This window comes from Armigeres subalbatus, chromosome 3 (assembly GCF_024139115.2).
Source record: "Armigeres subalbatus isolate Guangzhou_Male chromosome 3, GZ_Asu_2, whole genome shotgun sequence".
Classification (NCBI taxonomy): domain Eukaryota; kingdom Metazoa; phylum Arthropoda; class Insecta; order Diptera; family Culicidae; genus Armigeres; species Armigeres subalbatus.
The window spans coordinates 409,099,933-409,115,866 of record NC_085141.1 but is presented as its reverse complement, the minus strand read 5'-3'; the positions used below and the strand labels follow the sequence as shown (position 1 = coordinate 409,115,866).

Below are 15,934 nucleotides of genomic sequence, written 5' to 3'. Positions count from 1 at the left end.
TGTCTCCAAACGAGCATGACGTCACGATTTCAATGGAAACGTTAAGGGCTGTGACGTCATATGCGCGTGTGCACGGGCAAAAAAATCGACTCAGCCATGCTTTCGCTCATCTATAGATTCTACTATCTATATTTTCAACTATACACGGAATATTATCATCGCAATATCGCAATCATCGACATCATCACCTGCATGCGCAACATTTATTAGGGTCTCGCCGACATTTCTCACCAACACGAACGCAGGTTCGTGGTTGCAAACAATCCCATTTGATTTTGCCGTGACAGCTGCTCGTGGTTGCAAACAAACCGAGTAAAAGTGTGAGTGAAACGTGCGTGTACGTACACGATCGCTGAAAGCCTAATGGGTGGCCCTTGTTTGTAATGTCAAAAAAAAGTCGAGCATTCCACAAAAACAACGCGCATTTTCTTCATCCCGCAGTAATATTTTTCCTAATTGTGAAATTTTCCATGAATTTTCTCGTTTTTCCGATTATAATCGCTTGTCGTTAGAAGTGTTGGTGCTTATCTAACAATTTTTGATGAAATTTGCACTGCTTAACAACAATGGGCATCCGCAAGTGCTTGATTAAAGAGTGCCCTTCGAGCTCGGCACGCAAAGAAGACCGCGGTGTGACGTTTCATCGTATTCCGGCCAAAGAGGATGTGAAACGGATGTGGATAGAAGCTTGCCGGCTGCCGGAAAATTACAAGATAAACAAAAGTAACAATGTGTGCAGTCGACACTTTAAGAAGGCGGATTTTCAAGATTTCAAAGGAACCAAGTACGTACTGAAGAACGGCGCAGTTCCGACGATTTTCTCCTGGTCGGTTGTTTCCACTCCGAAAAGGGAGATCAAAGAGGAGGAACCGAATAAAAAAGAGGAAGTCAAGATAGAGTCAACTGAAGAAGTGGACGAGAAGGACAAACCAGTCGAAGTGAAAATAGAACAAGAATCGTTAGAATCGATAGAAGTTAAGAATGATCCGGAAGAAAAGAAGGATGATGAAAAGCCTAACGATAGCAAAGAAGAGAAGGCGGAAGCACTTGAGATTAAACATGAAGTGGCCGACGATGATGTAGTTCTGAAAGAAGATGCTTTGGTATCGCCATTGATTGCTCCAAAGAAAAAAACACCCGCATCTAAAAAAAAGGCCACTCCCAAAAGGGCATCTTCCGCCAGGGCAATAGCTAATTCCGCGAAAAAGGCACGACGAAGTGATCCAGCGTTATCGTCACCCACAGGCAAGGACAGTAAGAAGGCGCCAGTGTCGCCCAGAAAATCAATGCCCTCGGTTACAGGTGGTGCGCAGTCGCAAATCAATTTCACTCCGGGGACAAAAATTGAAGCGCAGGATTTCGCCGGTAAGTGGCACCCGGCTACGCTTTTGGAGGTGGACACCGAAGAGCGAGAAGTACTGGTCCAATTCGACAAGAACGGGGGGAAAAACAAATCCAATCTGAACGACGAATGGATTCCGATGGATAGTGTTCGCTTGAGACCTCTGCAGCAACCGAAGACCCCGAACGAAAAGATCAAATATTCGATTGGGGAGAAGTGCTTTGCTCGCTGGAGTGATTCTCGTAAATTTCGGGCAACAATCCAAGCGATACTGGAGAACGATATGTACGAAGTTCTGTTCGACGATGGTTTCGTAAAAGTGTGCAAAGTAAGTCACATCAGCAAGTCTAAAAAACTGGAGGTGGCTCCAGAGCTGGATGATACTTTGGGCACGCCGATCAAACAAGAAGAAGAAGGTGAGCTGTTATTTTAATTAGTATCTCTACAATCTTTTTATATATTTTTCATTTTTATTCTAAGTTTGTAAATAAAATACGGTACAATAATTGTTTGTTGAATTGTTTTGAATATTCAATTTTTATTTTTTTTTACTACAGCCGGCGTTGTGGAACCCACGCCAGCGCCAGTGACACCAATTGCTGGGCTCCATATTCCTCAGGTGGCAAAGGTCAGTGACTATCCGGAGATTCCCAAAACGGGCGAATGGTGCTGCCACTGGATGAACGATTTCCCCATCGGAGAAGAAGCGACTGTGGAGGTGGGAGGTGTGAAGATTCACAGCGTAATTGTGGCTGATTGGCGCCTGCCAGAGGGATGGGTTAAACATGTGTACCAAAGAATCACCGCTTTTGGAAAGGTGGACGTTCTGTTGGCTAATGCAGATGGTAAAGTATTCCGATCCCGCCTAGAACTAAAAGCTTTTCTAGCTGAGAAGGGTGAAACTTACGATACTAACGTATATGACTTTGGCCTGCACAAGAAGCGGGCAAAGGACTTGGGTTTCTGTCACTACACACAAGAGTACAAGGATGCATATCTTCCTCTTCCGGTACCAGCTGAACCGGTTCTACTAAATACGGAAATCAATATCGGCTCAGTTAAGGTTAAGATTATTGACAACCTGCTCCAGTGCCCAGAGGAGGACTGTCTGAAGACCTTCCGCAAGGAGAATCATTTGCAAATTCACATCAAACATTATCACAAGGAGCTGGCCAAAGGATTGGGAGAGATACCCAACATGCAGGATTTGGCCTCACTGCGTACCCCAGTTGAAATTATTGATACTCCGCCGAAGATGAGCCGGCGTAAATCGGTCACAGCGTCCACCTCCAAAACATCTCTGAAGGAAGAGTTTAAACGCGAAGAGCTGGATATCAAAGCAGAACCGGGATTGGAGGTTGATGAAAAAGGCGAAGGCAAGAGGTAAGTTAATGTTTCAACTATTCAATTTTTGCTTCCAAGCCAATTGGTATCCTGCTACCTTGATTCATTCTTTTGTGATACATTGATGTTATTTATATTTATTACACATTTATATTTTATATCTTTGAATAGTGAGGAATCATCAGAAACTGTTCTCAAAAAAGAGAAACTCGATTCGGGCGATAAAGCGCCAGATTCCACTAATGCTACGGATCCAAGTCTGGATAAAGTCAATACAAACGTTCCAGTGGACGGAGCTACATTGGGCGCGTTCGATGCAGAAGAAGCCATTGAATCGCTAGCGGTCACCAAAACGGCCAGCAAGGGTCCTACCAAGATCAAAATGTTCTCTAGCAAGAAGAAAAAGTACACCAAGAAGTCCAAAATCGCTGGATCGATTGTCAAGGCGGCCTCGGCGGCCAAGAAGAAAAAGAAGAAGCGAAAGCTGAACATCTCGCGGGCGGCTATGGACTACATGGAAGCGGACGATACCCGGCACTCATTCGCAACGGTCGGCAATGACAGCTTTTTCCGGCATGGATATAACTTCGACAAGGACACCGAGAACAGTCAGATGACGAACGCTAGCATCTGTGGTCAATACGGAGACGATTCCATTAACGCGGCTGTCAGCAGTCCTAGGTTTATTAACGAAAATGGAGAAGTCATCAAAATCGTTTCAATGAAGAAGGAGGAGATTATCAATTGCCTGTGCGGATATGGCGAAGAGGACGGTTTGATGGTTCAATGCGAACTGTGTCTCTGCTGGCAACATGGTATTTGCAACGGGTTCGAGAGAGATACACAAGTTCCGGACAAATACGTTTGCTACATCTGTCGGAATCCGCAAGGCGGACGAGAATCTCGCAAATATATCCACGATCAGGACTGGCTGTACGAGGGTAAACTGCCGGTGGCCAACTACCATGTTCCCGGTTCGAAGAATGCATCGCGGTTTGACATTTTGAAGCAAAGCCACACATTGGGAGGAAATTTACTCGAGCTAAAGCGGTTCATGCATAGTCTGAAGGTAAAAATCAACATTGCAGAAAAGAAAGACCACCCCAAAATGTATCTGTGGTCGAAAAAATGGGAAAGCAGTCCACCCCGAGGTGGGAATGGAGATCTCTCAGGAATCGTTCCATTGAACAGTGAGTATCTGCGTAGAAATCCGAGATGACTTGCCAGAATGATTCGTAATTATTATTTACTTTTATATAGGTTCCTTCACATCAGCTGGTACGCCCCAGACAATAATGAAAACCGAACAGAAACAGGCCAATATGCCGCACATTCCTGTTCCGGAAGCACCGATCGATCCAGCCGAATGTCAAGCAATTCTTCTGGAGCATATTCAGAAGCAGCAGAATGCAGCAATGGCTCGATTGCAAGCAATAGAAGCCCAAATAATCGGTAATAAAAAAACAAACTTTAACTATTCAGCCGTTCTAATGTTATGTGCTAACTATTTTAGCTCTGGAAGCGTACGATGACAGATCGGAACTGCTGGAATCGCCCACGGCCAAGAATTATCCGAAGACGAAGCAGACAATTCACATGCTGCTTAACGATTTGGACAAAATGAAGAAAATTTCCGCTATTCATCGTAGCGCTCAGCAGCCACCAACTTACTAATCTTTATTACATTTAAGTCAATGTTCGTTCAATAGAGAATGACGGGCGTTAAGATTCGCTTCAACTAAGTTTTTGATTGCATTCGAAGTCATAGGTAGTTGAGTTGGGGTATCCCATGTTGAAACGGCTCCCACCGGTCGCCAAGGATTATCTGCTGAAGTTATTCAACGAAATCTGGGAAAACCGCACATTCCCAGACGGAGTGGAGAAAGAGCTTTGTGGTGCACATTCCAAAAAGCAGTTTTGCGGGCCGATGTCTTTAATTTCTTGTGCATCGAAGACTTTCGAATGATTTGTCAACCGTCGCCTTAGAAAGAAGTTGGATGCCGGTAGAAGGTTATGACATGGTGGCGACATCAGATTGCTCCAGACGCTCAAGGTTGCACCGAAGCGGCCGTCGGTACCGAACATTGTTGATAATGGATAGTTTTGGGCACAGTTTAACCATCACCAGATAGTGGTCACAGTCGATGTTAGCGAAACGGTATGTCGAATGAAATGCTGTTCATCAATCAGAACGTGGTCGATTTGTGATTTTGTCTGCAGGTGTACCGAGGCAGCGAAATCAATTTGTCGTAGGCTTTTTTTTTCGGGCAGTTAACAACACAATTCCAGAGACCACTTGTCATAAGACAAACTTGTACTACTATTGGATTTAATTCCACTACTTAATTGTACCTTTGACAGATGACGTATTTCAACCTCAAGAGTAAGGCCGTATTCAGTGTCTCGTACTTGACTCGACTACCCGGGATGCGATGACATTATCGAGTTCGCGAGCGTAAGGCAGAACATCAGTAAGGAACTGAAACAGAACCTTCGCTTCGGATGCTCCGCCAGGCTGTTCGAGTCGCAAGACAAGAATAGGATGCGTTTATCAGGCGGGTGGTGGGAAGAAAGAAGGCCGAATATGGTGCCCAAACCGATGCCTTCTCTTCCCTTGGAGGAGCGACTATGGCCCAAGAGGCGAATGATTTCTCCCTGTCGGACAATGAAGAAAAGACTGCGCCTAACCCGAAACGGCTGCGACCATAAAGGCCAAACGTCGTCTGTACGGAGCAGATCGGGGTGTAGAGGAGCCCGAAGGGCGTCGACCCGAGAAGGTGACTTCTCGGCCCAAAAATACGAAAGGCACCAACCAGGCGCAAGTTGCCGGGCCGCAAGAGGGTACCAGCCGGCCTGTGCCATCGGCACAAGGGACCGAAAATCCCTGGCAGCTGGTCAGTAGGGCAAAGCGGAAGTCGAACGCATCTCGACCCGCAAAGAAAGCTAAAGACAGAGGCGTGGCCTTGTTGGTAAAAACTAAAAAGCAAAAGTATGCTGAAGTCCTTAAATCGATGCAAGCGACCGGAGTGCTTCGGGAGCTGGCTGGACGTGCGAAGCGTCAGACGCATCAAAAGGTCCAAGAGGTCTTGGGTGACGATGCCGAGGTGAGGTCGTTGTGGGCGAAAGTGACCCTTCAGTGCAAGCAACTGGACGAGGTCACGAACGCGGACGACGTCGTCTCTGCCGTCAGAGACCAGTGCGGTACAGGGATCGAGAAGACCTCTGTACGCCTTACAGGCGGTCCCTTTGGCACGCAGGTAGTCTACCTTAGGTTACCGGTTACGGAAGCCAAAAAGGTAAAGGCGCGAGGGAAGTTAAAGATCGGCTGGCCAGTGAGCAAACTCCAGCAGCCTTCAGTGGACAGGTGCTATCGGTGGTTAGAGTTGGGGCACAAGTCCTACAACGGTAAGGCCACATAACCTGTGTCATCGTTGTGGTGAGGAAGCGCACAAGGCGCGATAAGGCGATAAGTGCCTCATCTGCGCCAGCAAAAAGCAAGCCTGTAACCACGTTATGGGTCTTCGTGTGCCATCGGAGACAAACAAGAAGAAGCCGTGCAAGTAACATAGCCGAATCTTAACCACTGTGCAACTGTCTAGCAGCTGCTGTGACAGTCGGTCTCGGAGTCGAGGACCGATGTCGCCCTCCTGTCCGATCCGTACAACGACCCTGTCGATAACGGCAATTGAATGGCGGACGGGTCTACGATGGCGGCTATTTGCACGACGGGACGGCACCCGATCCAAGAGGTGGTAGAGTAGAGTGGGGCAAGAGTACGCACTTAGTTTTCAATCGAACAAGCTTCTGCATATCAACTCAATGTCGACGATACGTATACTCTTGCTTTATATTACCCAGTGGAAAAAATAATGGAATTAATTTGGACATAAACTCCCCTCCCTCCCAGAGACAAAATTTTTAGAAGAAATTTTTTTTCAAACCCTCTCGAATTAAAAAGAAATGTTCAGAACCCCCCCACCAATTTTCTGGCTACGCCACTGCTTCAGCTTATCCATATTGTGGATCTTAACACTTCGGAAGTAGTCTTATTTCGGCCGGAAATACTGGTTTGACATCAGAACTTGCAGATCCATATGCATACTCTTACCCCACTCGTTCCTGCGTACTTTTACCCCACAGCCCCAAAATTTGTTCAGTGAATGGCCTTGACCTCTTGGAAAAGCAACCGGATTGGTGCTCTGCACCATAAAGTACTCTATAACGGAATCGAAATCTTGGTCGGATTGCACTCGCTCATCCTGAAACGATTCAGCATCTTCGTAATGCTACACTCCTGCGACAGTCTCAACATTCCTTTGCTACCGGTTTCTCAAATTCTCATCTCTGCTTGCAGAAGCGAACGGAAAACATGTTTCGTCGAAACGGACATCACGAGCAATCACCACCTTCTTGCTTGTCTTTTTCCAGAGGCGGTATTCACTGGGAGCGTAGCCGATCATGACAGCCTCCTGACTCTTGGTATCCAACTTTATGCGGAGTTGGCCAGCCCACGCGATTGCCTTGCATCCAAACACGCGTAGCTTCGACAGATCCGGCTTGGATCTAATCCAACTTTCCGCCGGTGTGGTACCCTTCGACAACGCTGCTGATGGGCTGTGGTTTCGCACCACATTGACTTCGGTATCGATGAATCAATTAGGATAGTCCTCACTTTTCCACCAGCGTCCGATTTAATCGCTCGGCTACGCCGTTGTGCTGAGGCGTATAAGTGACGGTCGCTTCGACCTGGATGTCCTTTATTTTGTAGAAGCTTTTTGCACGGTCGAACTCACGGCCTTGGTCAACGATGAGCTTCGAGATGCGCAAACTAAAATGGGCGGTCACCAGTGCTCCATACTCCTGGAACTTCTCAAATACTTCCGATTTCCGCTTCATCAGGTAGATCATGGCGAAGTGCATCTTGCCGTCGATAAACGACACAAAATTCCTCGATCCGTCCCAGACTGGTGGATAGGACCGTTAACGTCCAAGTGAATTCGCTCGTTGACGAGTTCCATCGAATGGGTCCCGACACTGCTTACCCTGGGCGCACGCAACGCAGAATTGATTCTGGTCTGGCTTGAAGTTGATCTTCTTCTGCACGATTTTGGCCATTCCTCCTTGGCCGAGATGCCCCAGGCGACGATGCCACAGTTCGTTTCGTTCCACCTGGCAAATGTTAGCAGTTGAGTTACTCACCTTGATATCAAGCTCGTACATGTTGCCCTTTATCGGAGCAGTAGCGATGATATTGCCATCTTTCTTCACCACCGCTTTGCCCTTGAGGAACAACACTTCAACGCCAGCTACCGACAGCAGGTTATTGCGAAGGTCCGCGATGTACAGCACCTTCTGCACATTCAAGAGCACGCTATGGTTGCTATAACCATTTATCTCTTCCTCTTCCGTCGCCATCAGATCCGCTCCATCCTTGGCCACATATATAACCACCGGGCACGGCAGCCTTTCAACCGAATGGAAAAATGTTTTCACATTCACCAAATGGTCACTTGCGCCCGAATCCAGCTTGAAATGGAAGACGCCACCGTTTGACGTGGAAGGCTTGTCACGGTTCACCATGAAACTCACCCCTTTCTGGCTCGTGGCAGCATGCACTTCCTTGTCCTTCTTCATGTGGCTGATCTGGCCGCACCCCTTGACCTAAAATTTGTCACTACGCTTGTGACGCTAATGGCTCGCAAACGCCGCCGCCCTGTTGTCGACGGTTTCGTCCATTGCTTGACCAAATCCAAATTGAGGTCAACTTCCTTAATGTTCTCCAACGCCGTTACGAGGGATTCGTACGAGTCCGGCAAACTTAGGAACAGCTGGGACACAAGATCTCCATCCTCCAGCTTCACACCGGCCTTTTGAGTTGCCTTACCAAATCGTCGAACGCTAATTGATGGGTTCGATGCTTCCTCTTTTATCCGTAGGCGACCTAGTTATTTCCGCAGGAGCGTTTGACTGGCCACAGACTTCTTCGCGAAAACGTCGCTCAAGCTCAACTACATCTGATTCGCGCTGCCTTTGTCCGGGACAACTCCCAGATCCACATCCTCCAGGAATCCAATCAATCCAGACTTTTCCTTGTCTGCTTCCGCTTCTGGCAAATCTTCCGTCCAGGTCCGCAGCACGCCAGCCGAATCCAAAACATCTTTACGCGAAAATTGCAGTTTTTGAAACCAGGTCTACCGGAGTACTGGTAGATTCCTTGCGCATTTTCCTTCGGGGTGCCATTAACCTCTTGTAGCAGAGAAACACGGATTTAATGCGGTTAGGACTAGGTATTATACTAGGTAATATAAAATTGGGAATAACTTAACTTGGTTGGGAACGAACTAAACTTGCATGGGTGAAATTTTTTACTTTTATACCAGCTGGTTATTTATTTGTTGCAATGGCTACCTTGACGACAATGCTCGGTTCTTTGTTGGAATCCTGACAACGACGTCCAACGCGGGTCTCGGCGATCACGGGTTACTTTGTTTTTCACATGTTTCCAGATATGTTTTACTGAATAAATGTAAATTGCCACTTTGTAGCTGACCAAAATGACAATACATAATAAATAGTCTGTCTGCTGAGAGAACCGGTGTTTAGTTGAATCTCCCGCAACAATCTGCGAACAATTCTTAGATTGAACTTCAACTGGGCATCGCAACAAAGGCATACCCAAGGCTCACGGGGACGAAATAAAATAATATAAATAAAAGTCAAGTAAATGTCAACCTGGGAGATAAGTGGGCAATCACCCGAGATGAAGATCTTTCAAGTCAGTCTTGAGCACTGCTCGGGGTGCGCAAGCATGCAAGTACTTGCAGAGGACAAAGACAGTATATATAACGTTTAATATTTTTATCTGCGACGAATATGGTGGGCGGTGCTTCTATCTTACTTTAATGACAAAACTTGAAATTCAATATGAACAGTATTAGATTTATTGCAAACATAGAATAACGAAGTGCTAAACACACTTTAGTTTTGCATGAACCTTAGCTAGTTATCTAGTTAAATGAATCTGAACTAGTTATCTAACCCTGACCGACCATCTTCTGCACCTTCTCGTACAACAGTTCCATTCGTCCCTGCATCACCGGTTGCCCCTTCTTAGTCTTCATGGTCATCATCTTATGTTTGCGTTGCTTCTCTTTCTGCTGGCGCTGATGCTCAACTTCTTGGTCCTGCTTATCGAATCGTTTGATGGCACGAACTTGCGCTTCAACCCGTTCCGGGGCTCGGCAATAGTCCACCTTTTCCGGCTTCGTTGTAAACAGCGAGTCCAATTCCTGGCTAGGCCGTTGCCAGTTCTGTTGTTGAGTCTGCGGTTTCTGATTGTGACCGGGTTCCCCGCGTGGTTCATTGCCATTACTGCCGGCACCATTGCGTTGTCGCATTCCTTGGCTGAGTTTGTTTTTCTTGAATGGTTTACCTCTTTTGAACTGCGGTTTTCCATCCCTACCTGGAGCACCTTTGGCACGGCCATTATCTGCTTCACGAGGTGCTCTCCATTTCTTTCCCCCAGGAGCTCCGTCACGTTTGTCATATTTTTCCGGCTTCGTTGTAAACGGTGAGTGCATGTCCTGGCTAGGCCGTTGCCAGATCTGTGGTTGAGTTTGCCGTTTCTGATAGTGACCGGGTTCCCCACGTGGTTTATTGCCATGACTGTCAACACCGTTGCCTTGTCGCGTTACTTGGCTGAGTTTGTCTTTTCTGAATGGTTTACCATTTTTGATTTGCGGTTTTCCATCCCTTCCTGGACCACCTGTAGCACGGCCATTCTCAGCTTCACCTGGTGCTCTCCATTTCTTTCCCCCAGGAGCTCCGTCACGTTTATCAAACTTTTTGAAGAATCGATTGTTCTTTGGTTTATCTTTATTGTTGAACTTTTTATCGGTTCCGGCACCCTTTTTGAAAGAGCCTACAATTTTCGGATTTGTCTTCATGGTGTTCCAGTACTTTTTGTATTGATCCTATTAATCAGTGCAATATAAATAATATAATAATTCAGTCCTTCTCGTCCTTCTGGACTTGAATTTTACGTTTTACCAATAATCAAATATTTACTCACAAAAGCACGCAGTTTATGAGCCTCATGACAGCTACAAAACGCGCACATAGAGATGTCGCAAATTATTTGATTACTTCGATTAATCGATGTGATAATCGATTAATTTTGAATCGATATCTTCCCAACAATTCAAGACAAAATTTCCAAAACGACTTATCTGCTTTTGTAAACAAAGATTCAAACGACGATTTTGACGAATCTGATAGCTCTCCCACGCAAACCAACACCATCAACAGGTAGCGGAAACCTTCACCTACCTATTGGTGGTGTTGGTTTGCGTGGGAGAGCTATCAGATTCGTCAAAATCGTCGTTTGAATCTTTGTTTAAAAAAGTAGATAAGTCGTTTTGAAAATTTTGTCTTGGATTAATCGATTCAATGATCGACAACACGGAAGATTGGGAATACCCATTAAAAGAATTCCATTTACCTATTTTTTATATCAGTACCAAGTTGTCATAAAATGGGTATTTTTCCAGAAACAAATAAAGGGTACTTTTACCCCAATGATGAATACATGTTCTCGGATAGGAAATGCGTATTGTCGGCGTAGCACCAAGTTAGAATTCGGAAGTCGGGACTTCCGAACCGAACTTTCTTCCGAAGTTTTAGGGTAAAGTGACCAATAGTGGACCCCCAACCAATAGTGGACCCTCCAGCCATTATTGCATTATTACTGCACAATGTCAACTTTTCGCTATAAAATTCTATCGAGAGAACCTACCTTACAGTCCTATGATTTGATTACATTCGTTTGAAATGCTATGGAAAGTCAAATATGATTTTTTACAATTCTATAAAAAATAAACACGAGAGTGTCCATTATAGGAATATTTTGGGGGGTCCATAATAGGGAAGAAGGACGTCCCGAAACGGGACATGAAAATCAAATGAAGTGTCGACTATAGGGAAGCAATTTCCTATCCTGGACCCCCAGGGTGTCTACTAAAGGGCGAATTCAGTTAGAATTTAAAATGTTAATTTCAACGAATAACGTTATGTGTTTGGGTGTTTTATGTATGTATCGTGAAGAGGGGGTGCAGAGCTTGTTGTTAGATAACAAGCAGAGTTAATATTTTGAAGATTTCTAAGCCGTATGACAGAAAGAGCAAAATTCCGCTACTAGGGGGTCTACTATTGGGCATTTTACCCTATTTGTCAAACTAATTAATGCGTTGTTTAGCGCATCTTTGGGCGAATCAAGCGCACTACTTCCGAAGTTGGGAAAGTTGCTTGTATCTGGAGAAAAATCCAACTTCGGTATAAAAAGCGGTATAAATTTATTCCGGATACACAATAAATTATCCCCATCAAATTCAAAACTGAAGTCGTCGCCATTTTCGTTTGCACGTTCTTGCATTCAGCCAAGCTGTATCCGAATTAATTATCTTTTAACTGAACAAGATTGATTTTGACGTAGGACTACGTCTGTGTTTTCTATATTGGGGTACACTTTACGATTGCGAAAATCTGGGACCGTCACGAAAATATGATAGACTTTAAACTTTAATATCTAAGCCGCTTCTCGATGGATTTTAAATTTTTTAGACCATTCGATCAAGGATGAGTCAACGCTTCTTTGTATTTATTTGAAAATACTGATTTTTAACTATTTATTATCGATAATTGATAAAAGTTTAGAAATAGGTAAACTAATCAATCACATACATGCATCACTAGCACAGACATCAAAATGCGTGTTTGGATCTAATCCTCAGTTTAAACAAGATTTTACGCATAGCAGACGCATCAAAGCGATCTTAGCGGAGAGAACACAGCATCACGTAGACGCTATTAACATTTTCAAAGAAAATCCATCGCATTGGTGGTGGTGCTCGATGTGTTGCTGCAGATCATTCAACCTCAACGAACCAGAATTTCATATGAAGAAAAGGTTGACCATAAAAATAGCACTGTGGCGATCCCGCACCGCCAGTGCCGATGCTGGAAATTTATTACAAATTGTGGTGTCAGTTAGTTGGAAAGGAACATTTGGAAAAGAAAATTGGTTCTTCTCAGGACCAACAGTTTATAACGAAGAAAGAGTTAATTGCGAAAATAGACTGTTTCGGTGGCATCGGGTTTGGCGTGGTAGCTTGGTTGCTGTTAGTGATCCCATCCTATCAAATCAAATTCGCTATTTACGATTGAGTTTTGAACTTTGAAGAAAGTTTATTTCGGATCAACTTTCTTTTGTATAAAATCCATGAAGACGCCACTTTTGTGAAAACTATCTACCTACAGCAACTACCCATTAGTGAACGTCGCTTGGACAGACAGATGTCAAGAGATAATGTTTGGTGATATGAAGAAACTTCGTCTTGAGTCAAATTTCTGTTGTCATTCCTCTCAACAATACGCATCTTAGATAAACAACATCTCATAACCAAATTCAGAATCTTTCGAGAAAGTTTTATTGGATTCTTAGAATTCATAATTCTCCGAACGGTCCGTTGTCTGTGGAAACCCGATCGAAATGGCTCGCGCGCGCGGAAAAGCGGCTTTCTTATATCTAATGAAGTAATCCCATTAGCCCCGCCCTTCTTTAATCGTTATGAGTGCACATTATATTTACACCATATCAGCTCACAAAGGGCGGGGCTTACGGGTTTAATTTATTAAATACAAGAAAGCTGCTGTCTGATGCGCGCGAGCCATTTTGATCGAGATTCCACAGAAGGCGGTTCGACATTCGATGCAGCGAAGCGGACACAGCAGCACGAAGTGGGTGGCAGTGTGGCAATGCTGAAAATTTGCACAAGCGATTGTATGCAGTTAGTTATTGGAATGGGAATTGGAACAAGAAAATTGGTTCTTCTCAGGACCAACATTTTACGAAAAGGAAGAGTTAATTGCGAAAATGGACTGTTTCGGTGGCGTTGGGTTTGGCGTGGTAGCTTGGTTGCTGTTAGTGATCCCATTCATTAAAATTCACTACATCATCTCCCTCCGACGCGCTATCAAATTCGCTATTTACGATTGATCTCATAACCAAATTCAGAATCTTGCGAGAACATTTAATAGGATTCTTTGAATTTGTCATTCTCCGAACCGTTCCGTTGTCTACGGACTCCCGATCGAAATGGCTCGCGCGCGCCGAAAAGCAGCTCTCTTATATCTAATTAAGCAATTCCATTAGCCCCGCCCCTTCATTAATCGTTATGAATGCACATTATATTCACACCTATATCAGCACACAAGGGGGAGGGGCTAACGGGCTTAATCTATTGAATACAAGAAAGCTGCTGTCCGGCGCGCGCGAGCCATTTTGATTCGAGAGGTTTGACATTCGAGTAGCGGAACGGACACAGCAGCACGAAGGAGTGGGTGGCAGTGTGGCAATGCTGAAAATTTATTTCAAATTTTAGAGGCTGAGCGAAAAATCATCAAGTGGCGGTCGGACAGTTGCAACGCAAGGGTTCGACAAGCGATTAGATGCAGTTAGTCATTGGAAAGGCGCATTGGGAAAAGAAAATTGGTTCTTCTCAGGACCAGCATTTTATGGAAAGAAAGAGTTAATTGCGAAAATGGATTGTTTTGGGCGGCATCAGGTTTAGCGTGGTATCTTGGTTGATGTTAGTGATTCCATGCAATTAATTTGAAATTGCATCATCTCCCTCCGTCGCGCTTTCAAATTTGCTAGTTACGATTGAGTTTTGCACTTTAAAGAAAGTTCATATCGGATTGTCGGATCAACCTTCTTTTGTATGCATAAAGACCTTTTGGAGGACACCATCCTCAAAATGGCTGAAATAAAGGAGAAATAAGCAGAATCAGAAGTGGCGTGAAACCAAACGCAAATATATTGTCAGATTTTCTGGATATGATACACTGCGCGGCGTTTGTAGTGTTCCCAAATGGGTACTTGCACAAAACTTCACGCGGCGAATGACTGTCGAAAGGTACGGCCGCGCCAAACGATACACCGCAATGCTATTCACCCATAAGAATCAAGTAAACGGGGTGGAGAAAGCGCGGCGGTACCTTTCATGAAGGGTTCGCCGCGTGCAATTTTGAGAAAATCAGGCAATATTTATTTGAAACGTTTGGTTTTCGCCCGCGATGTAAGCGTACGTGGCAAAGTAAGGATTGTGATGTCCCCGACTGAAAGCCAGTCGAGTGGCTTCAGCGGCCGATGAGTCATGTTAATTCCACGGTTAGAGACTCAAAGTCCATCCAACTGGGAACAACTATTCAACTTCTTGATTCAGTTGGCCTCGAGCAGTTTGCTCAATGTTAATAAAACGACACAAATTATTATGGCAAATACCATCAATTTTGAATAGCTACGTAGTCCTACGTCACCTTTGCGTACAACCCGATTGGGCTGCACCTTTGAGTTTTTTCGATTTGACAAACTCAAAATTCTATCCAGCTTTTCGCGCACGGTAATGGCGGCTCTGCTGAATTAGAAGTGTATCCGTCCAAAAGATATTTTAGTTACTAGATAAAGATTGTCGCTGTCGTCGCTGTCCGGAACATCTTTTGCTGGCGAGGATAGGGGAGCTAAATGTCAAAGAAGAAAAATCCATACGATTTGACAGGTATGTACCACACATGTTTCGGACAGCAGAACAAAGGGAACCGAAGCGACAATCTTTATCTAGTAACTAAAATATCTTTTATCCGTCCCCGTACTACTTTCCCGAATAAAAAATACAGTAGAATTACAATACAATTTATTGTAACACTACTATTAATAACATTAAATTGGCAATAGATTATATTGTAAATGAAACCATAGAAATACATTAGAATGCATTGTTATGAACCATTTACTCAAACGTAAATGAAGTTTACGCAATAGAATGTACGGGTTGTTAAGTATCGTAACTATACAAAATCTGAGATTTTTCCATACATTTTTTTCGTCACACAATAGAGTGTATATAGTTAATATATTGTTGAAATATCCGAACAAAACTGTTCAAAATACAATGGATTGTATTATATTTGTATAGTAAAACAATACGATTTTAAATTTCTCAGTTGTGACAGCTTTATTGTTCAACAATGCAATTTAAAGGGAAAAAATGCATATTTGGCGCTATGAGGCAAATATTGTTATATAGTTTATCCAGCTTTTCGCGCACGGTAATGGCGGCTCTGTGGGTTTAAGGGTGTATCCGTCCCTGTACTTCTTTGACATCTGGCTTGGGTTTGACATTCCGTTTTCCT

At 44.3% G+C, this 15,934-nt stretch overlaps 2 protein-coding genes across 2 annotated transcripts; one reads left to right on the top strand and one right to left on the bottom strand.

Moving 5' to 3' along the window:
* Window positions 1–377: 377 nt before the first annotated feature.
* Window positions 378–4,424, top strand: LOC134227114 (uncharacterized). Its single transcript, XM_062708392.1, has 5 exons — window positions 378–1,758; window positions 1,900–2,725; window positions 2,858–3,876; window positions 3,947–4,138; window positions 4,200–4,424. Exons 1-5 carry the CDS (start codon window positions 567–569, stop codon window positions 4,358–4,360), a joined length of 3,390 nt encoding a protein of 1,129 aa, XP_062564376.1. The 5' UTR covers window positions 378–566; the 3' UTR covers window positions 4,361–4,424.
* Window positions 4,425–9,604: 5,180 nt separating this feature from the next.
* LOC134227112 (ribosome-binding protein 1-like) lies at window positions 9,605–10,822 on the bottom strand. The gene is made up of 2 exons (XM_062708388.1): window positions 10,758–10,822; window positions 9,605–10,659 (listed from the first exon to the last, which is right to left on the bottom strand). Exons 1-2 carry the CDS (start codon window positions 10,803–10,805, stop codon window positions 9,721–9,723), a joined length of 987 nt encoding a protein of 328 aa, XP_062564372.1. The 5' UTR covers window positions 10,806–10,822; the 3' UTR covers window positions 9,605–9,720.
* Window positions 10,823–15,934: the final 5,112 nt, after the last annotated feature.